This window comes from Folsomia candida, unplaced genomic scaffold, assembly GCF_002217175.1.
Source record: "Folsomia candida strain VU population unplaced genomic scaffold, ASM221717v1 Fcan01_Sc025, whole genome shotgun sequence".
NCBI classification, from domain to species: Eukaryota; Metazoa; Arthropoda; class Collembola; order Entomobryomorpha; family Isotomidae; genus Folsomia; species Folsomia candida.
This window is the reverse complement of record NW_019091217.1, coordinates 1,605,577-1,625,140: the sequence shown is the minus strand read 5'-3', so window position 1 is coordinate 1,625,140 and position 19,564 is coordinate 1,605,577. Positions and strand designations below refer to the sequence as shown.

Here is a 19,564-nt window from a genome sequence, read left to right as displayed (position 1 = left end):
CGTGACTATAAAAAATATATGTTGTATAAATAGTTCTCTAAATTGTTTATTGCAATTAGTCCACCACACATTTCTTCATAGCCTAACTCGATTTTAAGTTAGTATCACGCTTGATTATTTTCCGCTTTGTCTTTCTTTTTATTTCTGTCGTCCTCCCATCGTTTCACGCAGTTGAGGGGGTAGCACATGACGCCGGAGAAAATTATGAAACTCCCAGCCACCCAGAAAGGGATGTGGTAGGCTCCAGTCGCTTCGTACAAGAAACCTGCGATGACAAGAAAATGCAATCTTGTCATAATTAATACCACATACGCTAGTACACGAGTGATCTAAATACCTGCTAACGGAGTGCCCAGAATGGAAGCAATGCCTTGAAACAATAGGGTCAAGCCGAACGCATTCGTCAGTTTTTCCAATCCGAGCAGCTCGACGAGTAGAATGGACCTCAAGGAGGCGTAAAAGGCTGCAACACGTTAACGATTAATTCAACATTTACAATTGGTTTTAGCTGAGTTAAGCTAGTGGGTGTTACCCATGGCCAGTCCAAATACGCAGGCAAATGCAACCAGAGCGTTGAACGAGTTGAGAAATGGGACCAATGCAGTGGCCACGCCGATAATGGTCACGGACGCGTTGTTCAGAAAGAGTACGTTGATCTCAGGTCTGTCAGCGATATAACCAGCTACGACTCGACCCGTGGTGTTGGCGATGCCGATAATTGAGACCAGCATTGTGGCGATGGACACGGTTAGCCCCACAGACTCGGTCGCGACACCCTTCAAGTAGATGAATGGCACCTGCGGAATGCAAATGCGCTCAGTGAAGGGGTGTTCTTATATTGATAAACAAATTCATGGGTTCATACGAAGAGGCCCAACATTGTGAAGAATCCGGAAATGGAGAGAAGGAGAAAGGTCGGAGAAACCAGGAGGGAAACGTCCAGCATTTTCTTGAGGATTCCTGGAGAGCAACAAGCACCGCCACCAGCAGAATCGAACTCGTCCTCTCCTGTCGTTCCTGGAGGCACGCTGGACACCGCGGCTGTCCACTCAGTGCTGGTCATTACCTTATTGACCTACATTATGAACTCTTCAGGTTATCAATGTACATATTTGCATGCTACATCCATGATATATGTATTGCTTACGTTATTTGCATATTGTGGAAGTCGTAGCAAACTTCCAGAGTAGAAAATGTCATCTCTGTACATTGGTTTTGTTAGAGAAACTTTGCTCGCTACTCGGAGGATGCGAGACTGCGTCATCTCATTCACAACTAACATCGAGCTCCCAATTTTGGCTACGAATGTAGAATTGCTTCTGGCGACGAGAAGGGTGTGATTTTCATTCCCGTCCATTGCGACATTGGAAGAAGGATCAGGTTTATGGTTCTCTGTAGTATTCACAGAGTTTATTGTTTGAATTATTTGGCAATTGACTAGTGCTGAACCTTTGAGTATTTACTTGCCTGCTTTCTGCGGGATGACGCTCCCTTCTCTCGAATGCTCCTCAGAGTGGTCTTCCTCTGCAATTTCCTTGAGATCTGGCAGCCCCACAAAACTTTTGCCTTTTGGTGGTTGTGCAGGCACGAGGAATTGGTTGTCCACACTGGAGCCCAGCATTGTGGGGACGGAGCCGCGTTTTTGTGCAAGAACGGCTCCAGTGCCACCCAAGGAATGTGCAGACGTTTTCCGAGCGCGATTGTACAACCTTTCTGACTTGACCTTCGTGTCAACCTCTGGAAGAGCCTCGGTGGATGTGAAGCTGTTAACCGAGTCCCACTTTTCCATCTGACGAGCTTTCTGAATTCGTTGGAGCAATGGGGTCCCTTCTGGAGATCCGATTATTGAACTAACTGCACTTTTCCGGCGATTCATATCTGGAAGAACTGCACCAGGACAAATAGATAAGTTTAAGTTTAAATGACTAGCTCATTTACATATTTCGCACCTTTGGTAGGCTTGAGTGGACGATACAGCAATCCGAACAGACCGCACAAGAGGATGCTGCCAGCCTGGAAGAGAAGCGCAGACTGCCACCCGTATCCTTCAATTATATAGTTCATCACCGGCGGAAAGAGGAACGTCCCAATTCCTACATACATTTTTTTAATTAATAACGGCTGATTTTGTCGATAACTGTCGACTTACCCGAACCGCAGATAGCCAAACCAGTCGCCAGAGCTCTCTTGTTATCAAAATAAAATCCGACGGCGATAACTGCAGGGACGTAAATCATGCCAAACCCAATGCCTCCTACAACCCCATAGAGCAGAAACAATGCCAGCATCACGGGCTGATCTCGACATAGGAACCACGCAGATAAAACGGCCAAGGACGCCATAATACTGCCACAGATCGCTACCACCCGGAATCCGAAGCGATTCGCTACCGCGGAGACGACGGGACCTGTACAATTTGATATTTTGCTAATTAGTCAACGTAAGATTGTAGAGTGTCCAAAATGTTTCTCACCCGCGAGGAAGTAGAAACCCGTCGCAAGGGAACCAACCCAGGCAATAGCTGAAATTGGGATCGTCTTTCCAGACGCTTCATGGATTGGGTTGAGCAAAATACCAAAGGAAAATACAGTCCCGTCCACCACTTCATTTAAATTCGCAATAATTACGATTAATGAAATTAATTATTGAGAGAGAAAATTCAGATAAGTGAAGACTTTAGACTCACCCAAGTTTGAGAGGAAGGAAGCGAAAACGATGACCCAACCCCACCCACCATCCGGCGGAACAATGACTTCTTCCAACGTGATTTCCTCGTCATTCGGACCCACAATCTTTGTCGGAAAGGAAAATGACAGAATGCAACGATAAGACAAATAATGACTTCGACAAGTAAAGTGCACACCTTGACCGGTTTGGAATCTTGCTCTCCAATGAAAAAACTTGGCCTTTTCTCATCGTCTGCTTTCTTCTTTCCCTTTCCCATGTCGATACCGTATATATGCAGGAAGAACTATTTGTTAAATATAAGTCACAAGGGTATAACACGAGGTATTAGCTAACACGAGGTTTCTAATTACTTAAGGACAGCTCGGATATTCGTCAGGATGGTGTGGAGGCGAATTGAGACATTTTTAATTGTGACTATGTTGGATATTTCCTAGTAGGAGTTCATTTGAGATATTTTTTTTATTTACGTCGTAATAATCAGTTTCGTCGCGTAAAGAACAAATATTTTCACTGCATCCGCTCCAACGAACTTTTTTAAAACCCACTTCAGTACGATATTCACTTATCAACTTTGATTGAGCACATGTTTTTAAGAGTGCATTGTCAGCAGCACACGTCCAGTTGTAAGCCCAACTGCAGTATTGATTCGATTAGGCGAGACTGCAAATAATGTGCACTATTCCCTCCTGGGTTATCACCCTCTCCCCGTCTCACCATCCAACTTATCTTGACAACTTGACATCGCAGTCAGTTGACACACTCAATGCGTGGTGCTCGTCTGATTTTCACTATCTTCCTCACGTAAGAAATATTGCGTCTTTCGCTTCTCGACTCAACTTGTCCACATGAGAAGATCGCAGTGTAGTATGAAAAAGAGTAGAAAGTAAGCGCATGGATTAGAGGATCCGAGGAGGAATGGTACTGACGACAACTTTTGGTGCATAAGGACGACGTGAAATGGTCACTGATCACCCGTTCGAGGTTGTGGACAATATTCCGCTTATGAATGCGAGGATAGTGACGACACGACGACGATAAGGTCTCAAGAGGAGATGTTGGAGTGGTTTGTCCAAAAAAAACACACAATAATAATTTGTTTGTCTCTTGTTTGTCACTTGCACAATGCTTGGTAGTAGTTGGAAAGATGAGTGCGAGGGTAATGTAGTCGGGTGGTCCGTAGGTCGGTGGGTGATGATGATAAGGAAACGACAAGCGTGCCGTGATTGTCTCTCATAGCTCTCTTGAGCATGTAGTTTGTTTTGCTCAATCACTGCTTATCGATTCCAATTACACTTTCGCCTGCCTATTGCCTCACATGCCTGAATTCCTTATGCAATCCACCAACCCTGTTACACGCTGACTTATTGGCTTGCATATCTTTAATTGTGGCGAATGAATAAATCTGCCCTCACTGAATTGCAGATACATATTTATACATATTGGTCGTTCAAAGTCACAACATGCACCGTTATCTAATGTGCTTCTTCGGAATGGAGTGGTTTTACTTACATGCATGTAACTACTTGCTTGGGTGGTAAAATGAGAATATAAATAACAACGTGCATTTCTGGAGCATGAATTTATAGGAAATAGAGCAGAACTTGTCCAAGCGATAATAATGAAACGATTATTTATGTGTTGACGCGATGAAATGAATGGAGTGAAGAGTAGGAAACTGTGATAGTGCAATGTCACAATTAATGTAAATGAGCTCAAAGTCTTAAAAATTCAGACGACTTTTTGGTCTTTTGCTGTGTGACGATTATTTAACCCCACTGCTTGCAGAGCAGAGTATGAATATTCGCACAGGACAATGGAAAGCAAGACACTGATCTCTCAAAGCAACCACCACCTTGCCTGTTATAACCAATTTTCCTCTCTGCTCTCTTCATTAACGAAGAAAATAAATTCCTCGTTCTCAATCACTTGATCGTCACTTGTGTTTTGGAGCTTGGCCAAAGGTCGGAGTATTGACATTCAACCAGGCATGGCAGAAAGAAGGATGAATGCCTCGTCACGTTTTCATCTACACTGCCTCATGTATCGCTCCTCGATCTATTTGGGGGTTAAATACTTTGGAAATGAAAAAATGAAATCAGAGTGAAAATGTTCCAAATTAAAATCATTTGCAATTTTTCGTTAAACATATATTTCTTTGTATTTTGAAATGATAATAATATGTCAAGTACAATGTAATAAGTTTCAGTTTATCGTCACGAAAAGTAAAATTCCTCAACTACGTAACATAACTAATTAATTATATATGTACAACGTTGTAAAATAAAAACTACACACGCTATTCTACAATTGAAATGTACATAACCTACATTAATTAAAACAGGGTTGAAGAAATCTTGTACGAAATCTACATGGGTTTCGTTGCTGCTTAGGCGAAGCCGTCGTGAAAGAGAAAACCGGTGAAAGGTTTGAATTGATGGGTTTGATTGTATTCATTGAGTTAAGTATTTTATAAATATGAGGCAAGAGTCGCGTATCGCAGTGCTGCTGTTGGCAAGTAACAAGAGGGCTGTGAGTGATGGTATTCCGTTCGGCATTATATAGGTGCAATTTTAAATATATTGTAATTAAGTATTATTACCTTTAGTACAGTTCTCTCAAGCAGCAATTACTTACAAACTATGTATGTATGTAGCATATCATCGTCCTAATCATATTAATCATCGTGCTTTTCTGGTTGGGAGTCGTTGGGAAGGTGATATCACAGAAGTTGCCTACCAAACCACTCATCCTCAGTCTCGCTTGCACAACAGCAAACGCTACTAACTGCTCGAAATGCTTCAAATTATATAGTTTCAAAAGGCATAAAGAACTATATAATGCTGCCATTGAATACAAACGTACACACATCTCTCTCCGTTCTACACAAGCCGTGCAACGTACCGATATTGGAAAATATTCCTAAATTTTATATCATCACATTTTCACATAGGATTCGCCAACAGTTTGAAACGGCGAAGAGTATCCACACCTCAACACACAGAGTCGCATCGGAGACGTGTATGAATATATTCGTATAACAGTATAATTTATGTACTTAATGATATTCATTCTCATTAAAATTACTAATAATATTAGAAACGCCCCCAAAAAATTAAGGTACGTACCTTGTTACATTCATATTCAAACACACGATTCCATAAAAAATATGAAATAACAACAATAAATTACATAAGTTTGAAAAAAAATTATCCTCTCATCACGGCAGAATCACGCATCTCTATAATCTAGTGATTGATGAAACTGTCAAGGAATGCAAAACACTTCATTCATCAGTCGATACTTATACTACCGAATTTGTCAAATATATGTACATATGAACATATTAACAAACAAGAACAACAAATAAACATAACAATAAATGTCATATATGTACACATAATGTTTTAAAACAATAATAATTAGAATCACTGCATATAAGATGAAAAAATAAGATTCATTCCTTGGATCTCCTTGGATTGAAAGGATGTCCATCGTTTTCATTTTTTGAACTACACATCACTGGACAAATTCGTCAAATTCTGTCTGTTTAGTATTTGATGGGAATGACGAATTATCATCTGGGGCGAGGGGTCACGTCTGGATTATTATTTCCAGTTTCTTTTCTTAATTGTTGTCACATCAATGTTTTGTCCTAAATTGAAGAATCTCATAGTGTATGTATATGTATTAGCCTCCTACTCGTCCTCCATTTACAGTGAAGATTCAACTTGATCAAATTTTTCCTTCTTCTCATTATCGTCCAACTCGCCACTATTGTTGTGCGAAGATTCTGCGGCTTCTGGAATATCTTCCAAGTAGCCAACTTGGTAAAGTGGAGGCTGCAGAACTTTCTTGTCTGGGGCAAACCTTGTCACACATGGAACCATGAAGCTTATAGCTGCTGACGTGATTAGAAATCCCCCGGCCACCCAAAATGGAATTTCGTAACTCTTAAATGTGTCGTATAAAGCTCCTGCACACAAAACAGGACAATTGCATGATTTATTTGAAAATCTACATTCTTCAAACTCGGCATGCATCATATATACTAACTCGTGTATGGATCTTACCAGCTAATGGAGCGCCAACAATCGAAGCCCCGCCTCGGAAGAGGATAAGAAGACCGAATGCGTTTGTCAGATTGTCCAAGCCGAGTAGATCCACCAAAATGATGGAAGTCAATGAAACATAGCCGCTCACAAAGAGGCCGAAAAATATTGCCACGCCGATGTAGGAGTAGTAGCTGCTGCAAAAGGGGACGCAAGAAATACAGATTCCGGATAGAAGTATGCACATATTGTTCATGAAGAAGGAATTGATTTGCGGAAGATCTGATAAAATGCCACAAACCACTCGACCTATCGTGTTCGTCTGGAATGGACAATTATAACACAAGGATCAGAATAATGCAGGTAATCAGAATGTGATGTGACTAGAAAAATTTACCACTCCAATGATGGACAATAGTAGTGCAGCATTGTTGCTATCAACACCCTGTGGCAGACAACATGGATTTAATATTATATGCAAACATTTGAACTGGTTAGGAGAGAAATCACTGGATTATTAGCTGTGGAGTACTTACGCTAGCGATCGCAGCATCCATAATGTACACGAATGGGACATAAAACCCCAGCATTCCAAAAACGTTACTGATAGCAATGAATATGAAAACGGGGTTCTTCAATAATGAAAAGTCCATCATTTGCGCCAAAGCAGATTTGAAGGCGCCCGGACCCGAACCGAAGCAAGGGCATGAGGATGGCGCCTCTTTAGCTGGTGACATCTCTGCGTCTAAAGCTATAATATGAAAGTCAAAATAATTAATAATTAAATTAGACTGGTAGGAAAATTTATTTTTATCCGTCCAGATATTACCATCCGCCTGTGTGTCTGTTCTGGGAAGATTGAGAATGCTTTGGCGATAAGAATGAAGGCTTTTCTGACTTTGATACTCTGGGAGATTCTGAAAACATTTAGATATTTATTTAGTCCGGTCTACTTTATTTAGTGATAAATTAACGAAAGTAGTGCACATACCACGATAGATCCCGAGTAGAAAATGTCTTTACGCGACATGGGGCGAACGATATGGCGTGGCTCCGCGGATTGTGTTTTAATAGAACTGCTAAATATGAGACCGTCGGACAGTTCTTGCTTGCTCCACATGGAATTGTAATCATCCTCTTGGCCTCCTGAAATTAATTAAGAAATTACTCACTCAGCAATTAAACATCCACACCAAGGAACACTGACCATATTTATTCATTCCAATTTATAAAAGGCAGGTCTCACCATTTAGCTTAGGTTTAGATGAGACAAATGACAGCACTGAATTTTTAATGGAACTTCTTCTTCTTTCCTGAAGATTTGGTTTGCTGTTTCGTGTTGCTGGATTAACGGACCCGATGGGCACTGCTTTGAAAGAATGTTTCCTTTGCATTTGGTTGAACACTGGGACGCTCCCATTCTTCGGAATGCTTCTTGCATAGTTGAACTGAGGTGCGGAACCGTTTCTCGGTATATTTACTCCAGTTGTGCCTGCAGTGGAACCTGTAATGCTCTTTCTCACAGGGATAGGTTTACTAGGAGTGCGATTTGCCAGTGCTTCCCGTTCCTGATCAAACAAAGACACTCATCAAGACGAGTGTTACAAAATATCCGTAATTAATTTCGTTATGTTTCACCTTGTAGCTGGAACTTGGAGTGCCCTGGTTGGACGAAGGTGATGATGAAGACACAACTCCTTCACTGTTTCTTCTCGGACCACGTCTGGGAATTGGGATGCTCATCGACATTGGAAGATCCCCATCTGGGCTTTCACGCTCTTCTGGTGACTCTGGAATGGGTTCAGGAATGGTGGGCAGGGGGTTTGAATTTGAAGAAGTCTCATCCTGATCTTTCTTATCCCCTCCTGCACTAGATGAATATATCCCACTGCTACCTCCACTCACAGATTCTACAGTTTTCGCTTCCGTGATTGTGGGCAAGGTCGGAACGGGGGTGAGTGCATTTCCAGGTACCAACTGGTCTAGATGAAAACTGGAGTGAACGCCTGGATCTACGTTGAGTGGCATCTTTTGACGACGTTCCATCGTTCCATCGGGAAGTTGAACCATAAAATATGCAGATCCTGCATGTCCCATTGTCAAATAAAAACAGAATTTCAAAAGTGTCAATAAATAATAAATTAGTAATAACTTATTTGTTTTTGTTTTTTTACCAGAGAGTGATCCTCGATCGAAATAATTTCTCTTGTCCTCTGCCATTCGTTGAAGAAGTGGTTTAGTTTTCGGAATGCGATCAGGATCTTCTTCATACTCTTCTTCATCTTCCATCTGAACTTGCACTTCAAGAGGTTTCATGAGCAGTCCAAATCCCTGAAATAACGTATCACATTATAATTAACGATAACAGCAAAAATTTGACACTGGATTTTGTTAGTTTAAGTTTATATGTTACTTACTCCGCAGAGGAGGATGACACCGGCAAATATGAGGTTTGCCTGATCCCAGGTCATCACGCCGAGCAGCATCTGAGCAATTGGGGCGAAAACAAACGTTCCCACTCCTGCCACAATATTAATCAAAATTAAACGTGCATTTTTATATTACTTTAATATGTTAGAATTACACCATTTACCTGAGCCGCACACTGCAATTCCTGCAATTCATGTACATCATAAGAAAATGTGGTTCAGACCGTTGTAAACAATTTCATGACACACTTACCAGTAGCGAAGGCTCTCTTGGACTCGAAATAATACCCGACGCAAACGACTAGAAATAATAGTTATGTTAAATGCAAATTCGAAACGATGTACTCATATTAAGGGGCCTATTAAAAATTGCTCCAACCTGCCGGAAGATAAATGAGACCAAAACCGACCCCTGTAACAAATAAAAACATTAAGAATTTCAAAATTTGATCTCACTTCATCATACACATGTACGCCATTTGCATACATTCAACACATTAATGAATCTTACATAACGCTTGCATATTTGTATATAATGAGGACTGAGGAGATACAAAATCGGCGCTTTTCAATAATTTCATCAACATGTTGATGGCGTGGTAAATAAAAATGTGGTCATTGACAGATAGATTTGATAATGTTCTTGCGCAAGTGAACTATGTACAACTGATTGGTTATGGTAGAAATATTTGGTGGTGGATGAGGTGACATAACCGAGAGATCTCCTCATTATGTTTGTTTTCGAGAAAAAGTCAAAATTTTGATAGACAGGCGACAACCTTTAGCCTCACATCATCATGAATTCATCACCACTACCCTTCAACTCAGCAGAAATTTAACTCAAATATTTAATTGAGTTGAGTAATATTGTAAAGTACGGAATTATTGTGAGTTGAGAGAAAAAGATTTCATAATTTGATTTCATCACCATCCGCTGCCTGCCCTTCCCTGCTTACCTCCGACCACGCCATAGGTGATGAGGAGGATTTCCAAGGAGGAGGAGAGCGAGGACAGAGCGAAGCCGACCGACCTAAAAATGGGATTCACAGACACAAATATTTTTTTAATGAATAAAACACTGTGGGATTTTTGGCGATGGATAAAAATGATGGAGCTTACCCCACGATGGATCCCGCAATACAAACCGTTCTGCATCCAAACTTGTTGGTCAAAGCGCTCACAACCGGCCCTGTAACAGATTGGCATTACTTGTTGATTGTGCAGGTGTAAGCAGGTATCTTGGCGGACACATTATTGTTTTAACATGGCAATCGAAGTGCATAGTACTTGTTGGATATCATGTCTCACATACCTGTTCGTCGATAATAATAAATATGATTTGTGACTTGTCTTGCATTTTGTGTCAAATTTACTCGAGTTACTACCTGTACACATCTACATACGCAACAGTATATCAGGTTAATCAGTAATGAAATAGCAACTCCCAATTCTTATTGTTAATGAAAATCTGAAATTGGTCCAATATTATTCAACTGTCAATTAGTCATCAACCATAAAAGTTGGCATTTACGTATGTATGTACATATATTTATATGCATATAATTGAATAGACTATGTTATTTCCTCCTTCCCTTCAGCCAAGTGCCAAATCTAATTCATGTCTCATTCCAAAATTCCAATCTGAAGCCACTCAAGTTCTTGAGTACACGTATTTACAATAACATTCGAAATAAATTACGTGTTGCTGAATGAAAGCAATGAATGTGCATCCCATTCCTTCCATGTACATAAGTATGTACATAAATATGTATGTATACCTACTAATAATTTGTGGATGCTTCTACTTTTTCATCCAAGAATGTGAAACATGATGACAAAATTGGCTGGATGATTGAGTATGTAAATAGGAATTTGCTTAATATAGTCAACTAAAATTAGTTCGTGAAAATATTGTTGGGGCAGCGTAAACAGGATTTATGCGACACTGTAGAGATAAGAAAAGAGCTGGCAAGCCATGAACTGGAATAAAAAAATGTCATTCCGTCACACAAGTCAAGTTGCATCTATACGTATGTATTTATATTAAAATAAAGATATATATGCAGGCTGTAGCTCCCTCCATCACAAATAGAAAAAAATGTATCACACTTTTCTGGTGAGATTAAGTTAATAAGTCTGCAAAGTTCAGCAGGGATTCAATCCAGAATATCCAGTACATGGACTTACCCACACAGAGATAGACGCCACACAGGAGGGAGCCGGCCCAGGCGACGCTTCCCTATTTAAATGTATTTAAATCAATAAATAAATCAAATAATACCAATAAATTATAAATCCCTCCCCTCACCTTCCCCACACCGAATGCTTCCACGTATTTCGGAAGGAAGACGCCAAAGCAATTAGCAATTCCGTCGACGATAAGATTGCACATGAAGGAGGCGAACACAATGACCCAGCCATAACCTCCATCAGGGACCTGTCACGAATGGTATCATCACAACTTTCCCTTGTACACATGGCCATCATGAATCATGAGTGAGGGTTCTTCACATACCGAAGGTACTCCCACCTCGGCGACATCGTACATCATGATGCCCCCATCGAAGTCGTCCTCGTCGATGGCCTCGCTGACGGGAGAGAGGGGCGCTTTCTCCCCCTTCATGTAAATCCCGTCGTCCTCCCATTTCCCTGAGTTTTCGCTCTCCGACTGAAATCATAGGAATGACTGACCTCATTATGACAACCCACGCAACAAACACTGATTCGGATTCGATGTATTAATTTCGTCACTTATTTGTGCAGTTGCACATTATAGTTTAAATTGTCTGGTTTAGTAGTTCAACAACAAAGGGCCCGCAAATCCAAGTCAGTGCTGTCTGACCAGATGCAAATAGATACTCCGTTCGTCTGCTGAGCACATGTGATGGAAATTGCCTTCTTAACTTGTGGGACATTCAGACCAGCCAGACACCATATTACCATCAAAATTTATGACCCATTCATTCGCGTCATCTCCTAATGGAAACCACCGGGACTCTACGGAACCAATATGCAATGCATAATCTCTTGATACATAAGTTTAAAGTTCTCAGCCTGCCTGACCACATCACCATTTGATTGAACTCAGAAAACCGAAATGCGAAACTTATGAAATTTGAGCAAATAATTTGCTCAAATCGAAATTATTATACATGAGCACGTTCACACTCCATCGACGTGTCAAGAGTGCTGGCAGTAAGTATGTGCATACATATGTAGAGGTGCAATATTTTACATGAACACAGGTCACGGTCGCCCAAGTCGATTCGTGTAGAGCACATGGCAGTCAAAGTACTAATCATTAATCATAGCGATACTATTATTACTACGATGTGCTTGCATCCTCATCAAGGACACAATAATTCGTCGTCTGTCAATCAGTGAAGATAGTGACGAAGTAAAAAGCACGCTTATACATATATATCCATCAGTTGGATAATGAACGTCAACACGTCAACGGGATGTTGATGATGATGATATGGAGACGACAAAATAATGATAAGCCCTTTATTACACCATGATCACAACTACTGCGGATTTTACACCTTAATTGTTATCAGGAATGTGGAGGTTCCACAAACCCAACCTTAACCAGAAGCGGGAACAAGTTCAAGAATAATTTTTCAATGTATTCTCATCGCGTGTGTGGCGTCAAAAGGATTGGTGACAAGGACCTGTAGTATTCCACGTTGCGGTACTGGTGTATGCCCAGCAGGAAGCCGTGTATTGTGCATATTTCAACTATTTCAATAAAGAATGGAAAGTATTAAAGAACACGCTGCAAGCACATGCATGCCCTGGCTATAACTGAGATTATTATTAATTCCTACTATACAATAAGTTCGCGACGACCAAGTAAAGTGGTGACGGCATGATTTCCTGTTTGTTTGTCAATAATTTGTCGAAGTGAACAGAGTCAAACATGATAACAAGAGGACAATAGCTTGTTTGGTCTTAAAGTTTAGTCTCCAATTACAATATAAATTAATCAATTTTTACTCCAACAGCCTCCTCTTTTAATACACGAACAAAGAAGACATTCCAGCTATATATAAATGACTAACTAAGAAATATTGTTTTCGGTGACGACTTGGGTTCATTTCAGGTTACTTAAAAAAATTGTGTATCGTTTCGTTACCTTTGGTCCATTTCCATTTCTATATTTTTGAGATTTATTTGGACTTGGACTCATTTTCGATGCACCACCGCACCCAAAACACCCACCAGAAGTACTAATATACCACTAATATTAATCACGAATAAACAATAGTTAGCTAACTATACGTCGCTTCACAAATTTCACATCCCTTTCCACAATAACTGTGAAATAACACAAAAAAGCTCAAAGAGTGAGATCAATAATTTCTCAAAATGCCTCAAACCCTGGACAAAGATTTCTTGAAAACAACTTTTTCTTCCAAACTACAATTGTGTTTCTTTGTTCAGCTTTGTACAGCGAGGAGTCCTTCCTTCAAGGGTCCTTCCCTGTAATATTTTTCCTTAAGTCACACCAACAGTTGAGGCAATTGTATATATTCTTCACTTTCGCTTTCAAGTTCAAGGCCTTCTGTTTATTGTAATATTGTAAAAGGTGGCAATCTCTGACTAACAACAATCCGGTAAAAAAGTGTAGAAATGCTGAAAAACTAAGCGGAGAACGGCAGAGAAACGCTGCTACTTGCAACGAGGCACGAAGTGAACTGACGAAGTAAACTGATGCTCAGAGCACCACCAAAATCATGTGCTACGCTGCAATGCAAGCACATATTATGCCAGCCCCTTCTTGCTGCCATTTAATCGTTGGTGAATGTCGAGGAGTGAGTCCATCATATAATCTTTTTTAGCGAAAGTGAAGTTCAAAAATAACCCATGGACTTATTATTCGACAACAGCAGGAGCAGGCAGGAGCACCATTTGCACAAAAAACACCCGGGTTTATGAATATGCAACGCCACCAACCAACTGCCATTGCCCCACAGAAGAAGAACCCCTCTCTCGCCTGCCGTTATAATTAAATGGGTGCTGATAAATAAAATATACCCACGGTGACTGAGTCATGGAGTTGGTTGGTTGGTATATACATATACTGACACGATATTTGGCAACACACTTTCAGCAACTCTCACCCAACAAGAAAATGCAAATATTATGCTCACTCCATTTGGTTATTTATTTATATTTGGAGTTTAACGAGTAAAAGTGCCGTTGTGGTCACTTGGTTGGACCACGACAGCTTTCCAAAGTTGGCGAATAGATGTTTGCAAATTGTACAAGTTACTCGACATCTCACTGCCCAGCCAGTCAATGCCACATGTTTCAAAGTACAAAGTTGGTCCTTATTTAGTTGCCAACATAATTTCTCATGTTTAATGGGGTCTAAAAAACCGCACATCAATCACCAGAACTTTCCACAGAAAAACAACGTATTGTTCAAGAAAACGGATGATGTGTGATTCAGCTCTATTTTGAGAAATCTATGTAGAACCGGAAAGGAACTTGGCATCCCCAAAATGAACGTATCAACAAGGATTAAGTAGCATAGTTGGAGCAATTACTATATGCATGTAGGCAGTATTATAAAGAGATACAATATTTATCAAATGGGTTGATCTGGATCAAAAAGTTATTGGAAAATGAATGATTGTTGAAATGCGATTCCCGGAAACAAGTCAAAGATTAGTCAGTCAGACGTTGTCGACAATCAGTCAGCTGCATTCCTGGTTCTGGGACAATATAGTTCGAACATCCACTCGAACTGCAAAATTACATCATCACAAAACTGCACTCTCTGGCTGATAGTTATCAGCGATGGCGATATAAGAATTACAAGATAATGACTTTATTAATTTCAACATCGTTTAACAAAATGCAAATCGTGTTTTATGAAGTGGCTACGAGCTCGTGAAATCCATCATTTTAATTGTCCATGAATATGGATGCACAAACCCGAGCACTCCTGCTCAGCCATTAGAGAAAGAGAGGCTGTTGATTATTTGCACATCACAAATGTGGCTTCTGGCTGTGATGTGCAATGAAATGAGAGGGTTTGCAATTTTTGCAGTGTTCACATTTCGCATGATATCGTATCGTTGGTGGCTGGCTGGCTGGTCCAGTGTGAGGACATTATTATCAGGAGTGGCATATTATGTGTTGAACATGGCACGATGATACCGGATCTCAATGGGTTGAAAAATAAGTTCTGGATTAATCCCGTTTGTTCATTGTCACTGGGTAATCTTGGGCTGACAGCATCAACCAAGTCAAGGCGAGGGCTTCCCCCAACTTTGATACAGTTTTTCATGGCAAAAGTATAGAATGGGTTGGGCGGCTGGATGATGATCTCATCAAATCATGATACCAGCAAAAAATATTACTCACCGAGTACAAGTTTGACTAGCTACTAGCGTGCAAAAAGCTAAATCACTCCAATTTCGCCAAAACTCCCGAATTTCCTGCACAAGACTAATGTTGCGAAATCTTCTCCAGAACAACAAGCTACATAACCCAAATTATCCATAAATATTTGTCCTCCTAATGTTTTTAATTCAGTCAGCAAACTTTTAAGTTTGCTCTTTTTTTTCTTGAGACGCCAACATGTTTCTGTTTTGTACATGAAGTTACTTGTTATTTGCAAAATCAAATAACATCCGATAACAACACATCTCACGTTACATACAACAATAAAATTCGCATACATAGATTCCGTCCGTGGATCCATTTATTCCTGCTAATAAACCTGCTTGCTCTCGTCAAAAGGCAATAAATGTGTGAGAGCAGTTTTGCAACAGTTGCAATATAATATGTATACGTATAGTTAGTGACGTTACGAGCATTACAATAACAGTATGAATAATTGCATGAATAATTGCACGATGGGCGGATCTTGCAAAAAATCATTTGGCATTTATGATGCATAAAGTATTTTTTAAATGCAAAATATTAAAGACCAAGAAGACGAAGGAGTCAATTGGTATTCTGTTGTTGAGACACATTTACTACAAGAGATCCTCCTTTCTCGTGTTTCTTAACTTTGCAGCACTTTGCATACTCGTATCAATAATTTGGAGCAGACCAACTAGTTTTGCAGTGAAAAATTAAAATGCTCCAGATTGAGTTGGCAACAACCACTGACTTGACTGATTCTGATTCTGATTCAGCAACCTAAAAATGACATCATCGCCCACAAAGCCGATAGCAAAGGCGAGCATTGAGAAAGAACCGCTGAGGCTGTCTTATTTTTTGGACCACAAGAACTAGACTGCAGGACGACAGGGCATGGTTTCAGTGGAGAAGCAATCAAATTATTATTTAATCTTGGTCCCCGTAACGCAACGCTACATCAGCAGCAGCAGTCACCAAGCCAGAGCCACCAGAAGCAGGTGAATGGCTTGCGGCTCTCGTCTCAAAGTCCAATCAATTTGTTCCTTGTTATGTTCTTACTTATTGATCAGTAGTGTTGCTGCTGCTGCTGGTGCGGTGGCCATTTTCTGGTTTACTTACATTTGTCTATAAGTAGATAAGCAGTGTCGCCAATTAAACCGTGAATTTATTTTGCTCATTTTGTAGTCAAGAGATCCTTACGTCTCCGCCGAGATCTCCTGAGGCCGAGTTGGCAATAACGAAGAGGAATGATATTTGCAAACCAAAACCTTTCATGAATTCTCAAGTCCATGAGGTTTTTCTCCATCCCGTCGCCTTTCATCAGTTTCCAGCCTAGTCATATTCCTGCCCGATGATGTTTGTCGAGTGTCAACTCTGGCAGATCCCTATTGTGTTGATGCCCATTATTCCGAGAGCTATTTAAAACCAAGCTGTCCTCCATTGAGGAGAGGAGCTGGAAAGCAATTATTTGCCACGACCAAGAGCACGAGGAGTGAGAGTGAGGATGAGATGGACTTTTTTATTCCCGTCAAGAAGCTCAACTTGATCATGAATTCGAGAGAGGAATTTGCTTGCGGTGCTTGGCTCACGTGTGTGTCAAGGGAATAAATCTCATCAGCATTGCTAATAATATCTCATCTCTCTGGACTCTAATCGGTCGTTGGTGTTGTTGCTACCCGATTTATGCATGGAGTTCTGAAGGATTATGCTGCACTTCTCTCTCGGCTAAAGATTTTCAATTTGCTCCAAATAATCGATCATCGACCTGAATCATCATCATCTAAAACACGAATCAGTTAAACGAGAAAGCAGAAAATACCTCTGTGGGCTTCAACCACCCAGCAACAACGTATGCATCCACACATCTCGACATACATACTTTTACAGTGTGATCGAGTTACCTGCTCAACGATAAAAATGAAGATAGCGTGATCACAGGTAATCATGAAAATCAATGGGATGGGTGATGCGATCAGGAGATGGTCCAAATTCATAGAAATCGAATCATATTGTCGTGACATTTACGTACTACTACCTGAACCCAATGTCTAATGCATGTGTATGTATGTGCCTATATGGCAAAATAATGCGAAAATGAGTGGGTCAGGTCAAGGAAGTCGTAGTGGAATTTCCCATTTCTCAAGAAAATTCCGAGAATATGCATGTACAACCATTCTAAGCTTTTGTGCAGTATTTAGAATATTTCCCCACTTCTGAGATAGGTCAAAGTAGATGGATGAAACAAGAGCGAGATTAAATTAATGAGTGCATAGAAGTCTTCAGCAACCTTCCGGCCAAGACCCGCTTTCATCTTTCTGGCATAAGCAGCATAATTGGCTTAATTAAGAAGATGTGCCAAGGCTAACAAACAGGATGGGGAAAAAGATCTCTAGTATGTTCCGTGCTTCTCAATGTTCTGCTGACTGTCTGACATTTCGTTCCCTCGTTTTCATCACGACGACGACGACGGTTCAACCCATTAATCATTAAAATCTCGCTCTTACGTACTCAGTGAGTACTACTCACGCACTAGGTAAATATTTTAGCAGGAGCCATTCCACTAAATACCTGGAAATATTTTGCCGACATATCTCTACATTACACATTTCCAGGATCCACGCTCGCCAATTTTGGCAATAACAATTCTACCGAAAACGGGGAGGAGCAGCATACGTAGCCAGCGGAGAAGAAGAATGTTCTGTCATGTCATCGGTGGCACTTGTTCACTATCGAACACGAAGTGATATAATACTGCAGTGATAATACAATTACGGTGACATTGACAGATATTATGTGCGGACGGACACCGACATCATGTTCGTAAGGATGTCCCTCACTCTTGAGCAGACGATTGCTTAATTGTCGGCGCGTCAAATAAAATTAAGTGCAAACGTTGTTGTGAAAGGTTTGCATTGCCTCCTGTCTCTGCCACTTCAAATAGAATTATTACACAGCCGCATTGTGTGCAATTATTCAAGTATTAATTGCAAAGTGATCTCACCCACTGCCTGTGCTACATTATACAAAAGTCTCAGAATACATGTTTGTTATCACAGAAGGCGGATGGAACTAATCAATAATAACCCGATTCAGCATTTGTCCACTTGCAATTTTCCTCCGCGTGTGTGTATTGTGTGCATACTGTGATTGATCGATGCATTGGCAAATTCTATTCTATACTTTGCAAAACCAATCATCATGCCATCGTGATACCCGCATTATTTGCAAACTCTGGAGCATGGTGATTTATGGGGCATGCAAAATGTCCCATCCTCCCGCGGTGACCTCAGTCGTTGTGCTCAAAACCTCCTCTAATGATACTCAATAATAATTTGGAATAGAAATAATGAGCTCACAATGCAGTCGTCGTCCACTCCGGTGATGAAGATGTGTCCCGGGTAGGAGGAGTGGGAGTAGGACATGACCACCCCACTAGAACTGGACACAGTCACATGGGCACACGAGAGATATTTTAGATATGCCTACACACCACCACGAACTAGGACCAGGAAGGGCACCCGAGCGGGCCCCTGCCCTCCACACCTTAACCCCCCATTTCACTGAGAGCAGCACTGCTCAGTCGGAAGGACTCTTGGTCGCACAGTGTTTGAGATTGGCCGTCGCGGTCGCGCCCACTCTGGAGAGAGATTAGCTGGAAATGTGTGGGAAGATTGTTTTTGCGAGAATTTGGAGAGAGAGGAAGAGAGCGGAGGACGGAAGTGGGCCAGAGAAAGCGAGTAGAGTGACTGAGAGAGAAAGTTGGTCGCACCGGCGTTTTGCGACCCAGGAAAATCGATCCATCGTCCCAGTGAGATTGTCTGTTTTTCCATGCTTTATTATCGCTCGTCGACCTGAGCTGAGTTTTACCCACTCGATTTTGCCAGAGTAGCGTTATTAGTGGCACACACGCATATAGGCGAAATAAGCAGAAGCTTGCTTACCAGTGGATCAAAAGCTATTCTTTGGTTACACATTTTGAGAGATGTTTGGACTGAGCAAATAAACAATTTCTGGCAG

At 40.9% G+C, this 19,564-nt stretch overlaps 2 protein-coding genes across 4 annotated transcripts; both read right to left on the bottom strand.

The window, feature by feature from the left end:
• Positions 1-19: 19 nt before the first annotated feature.
• On the bottom strand, positions 20-4,545 carry LOC110859193 (monocarboxylate transporter 3). Of its 2 annotated transcripts, XM_035859424.1 has the most exons (12): positions 3,039-4,545; positions 2,864-2,971; positions 2,687-2,792; positions 2,474-2,602; positions 2,150-2,407; positions 1,950-2,093; positions 1,468-1,887; positions 1,148-1,392; positions 866-1,075; positions 533-797; positions 338-463; positions 20-265 (listed from the first exon to the last, which is right to left on the bottom strand). In XM_035859424.1, exons 2-12 carry the CDS (start codon positions 2,942-2,944, stop codon positions 105-107), a joined length of 2,145 nt encoding a protein of 714 aa, XP_035715317.1. In that variant the 5' UTR covers positions 2,945-2,971; positions 3,039-4,545; the 3' UTR covers positions 20-104. The 2 variants fall into 2 exon arrangements, with proteins under 2 accessions (XP_035715317.1, XP_021963764.1); XM_022108072.2 differs by having other exon boundaries at positions 2,864-4,544.
• A 268-nt stretch (positions 4,546-4,813) lies between these two features.
• Positions 4,814-19,466, bottom strand: LOC110859243. Of its 2 annotated transcripts, none has more exons than XM_035859421.1 (19): positions 18,904-19,466; positions 11,682-11,834; positions 11,475-11,603; positions 11,354-11,405; positions 10,286-10,355; positions 10,123-10,196; positions 9,546-9,578; positions 9,420-9,467; positions 9,331-9,351; positions 9,155-9,258; positions 8,912-9,068; positions 8,376-8,821; positions 7,984-8,305; positions 7,729-7,883; positions 7,567-7,654; positions 7,274-7,488; positions 7,135-7,182; positions 6,759-7,059; positions 4,814-6,661 (listed from the first exon to the last, which is right to left on the bottom strand). In XM_035859421.1, exons 1-19 carry the CDS (start codon positions 18,967-18,969, stop codon positions 6,399-6,401), a joined length of 2,745 nt encoding a protein of 914 aa, XP_035715314.1. In that variant the 5' UTR covers positions 18,970-19,466; the 3' UTR covers positions 4,814-6,398. The 2 variants fall into 2 exon arrangements, with proteins under 2 accessions (XP_035715314.1, XP_021963827.1); XM_022108135.2 differs by lacking the exon at positions 18,904-19,466 and adding an exon at positions 13,305-13,874.
• Positions 19,467-19,564: the final 98 nt, after the last annotated feature.

Coding starts and splice junctions, on each gene's coding strand:
- LOC110859193 (XM_035859424.1), bottom strand. CDS start 2,944: ATGGGAAAGGGAAAGAAGAAAGCAGACGATGAGAAAAGGCCAAGTTTT. Junction 2,603..2,686: donor TTCCTTCCTCTCAAACTTGG/GTGAGTCTAAAG, acceptor ATTTAAATGAAG/TGGTGGACGGGACTGTATTT. Junction 1,076..1,147: donor TTCCACAATATGCAAATAAC/GTAAGCAATACA, acceptor TTCATAATGTAG/GTCAATAAGGTAATGACCAG.
- LOC110859243 (XM_035859421.1), bottom strand. CDS start 18,969: ATGTCCTACTCCCACTCCTCCTACCCGGGACACATCTTCATCACCGGA. Junction 7,884..7,983: donor ATCTAAACCTAAGCTAAATG/GTGAGACCTGCC, acceptor AATTAATTTCAG/GAGGCCAAGAGGATGATTAC. Junction 7,655..7,728: donor TCTACTCGGGATCTATCGTG/GTATGTGCACTA, acceptor AAATGTTTTCAG/AATCTCCCAGAGTATCAAAG.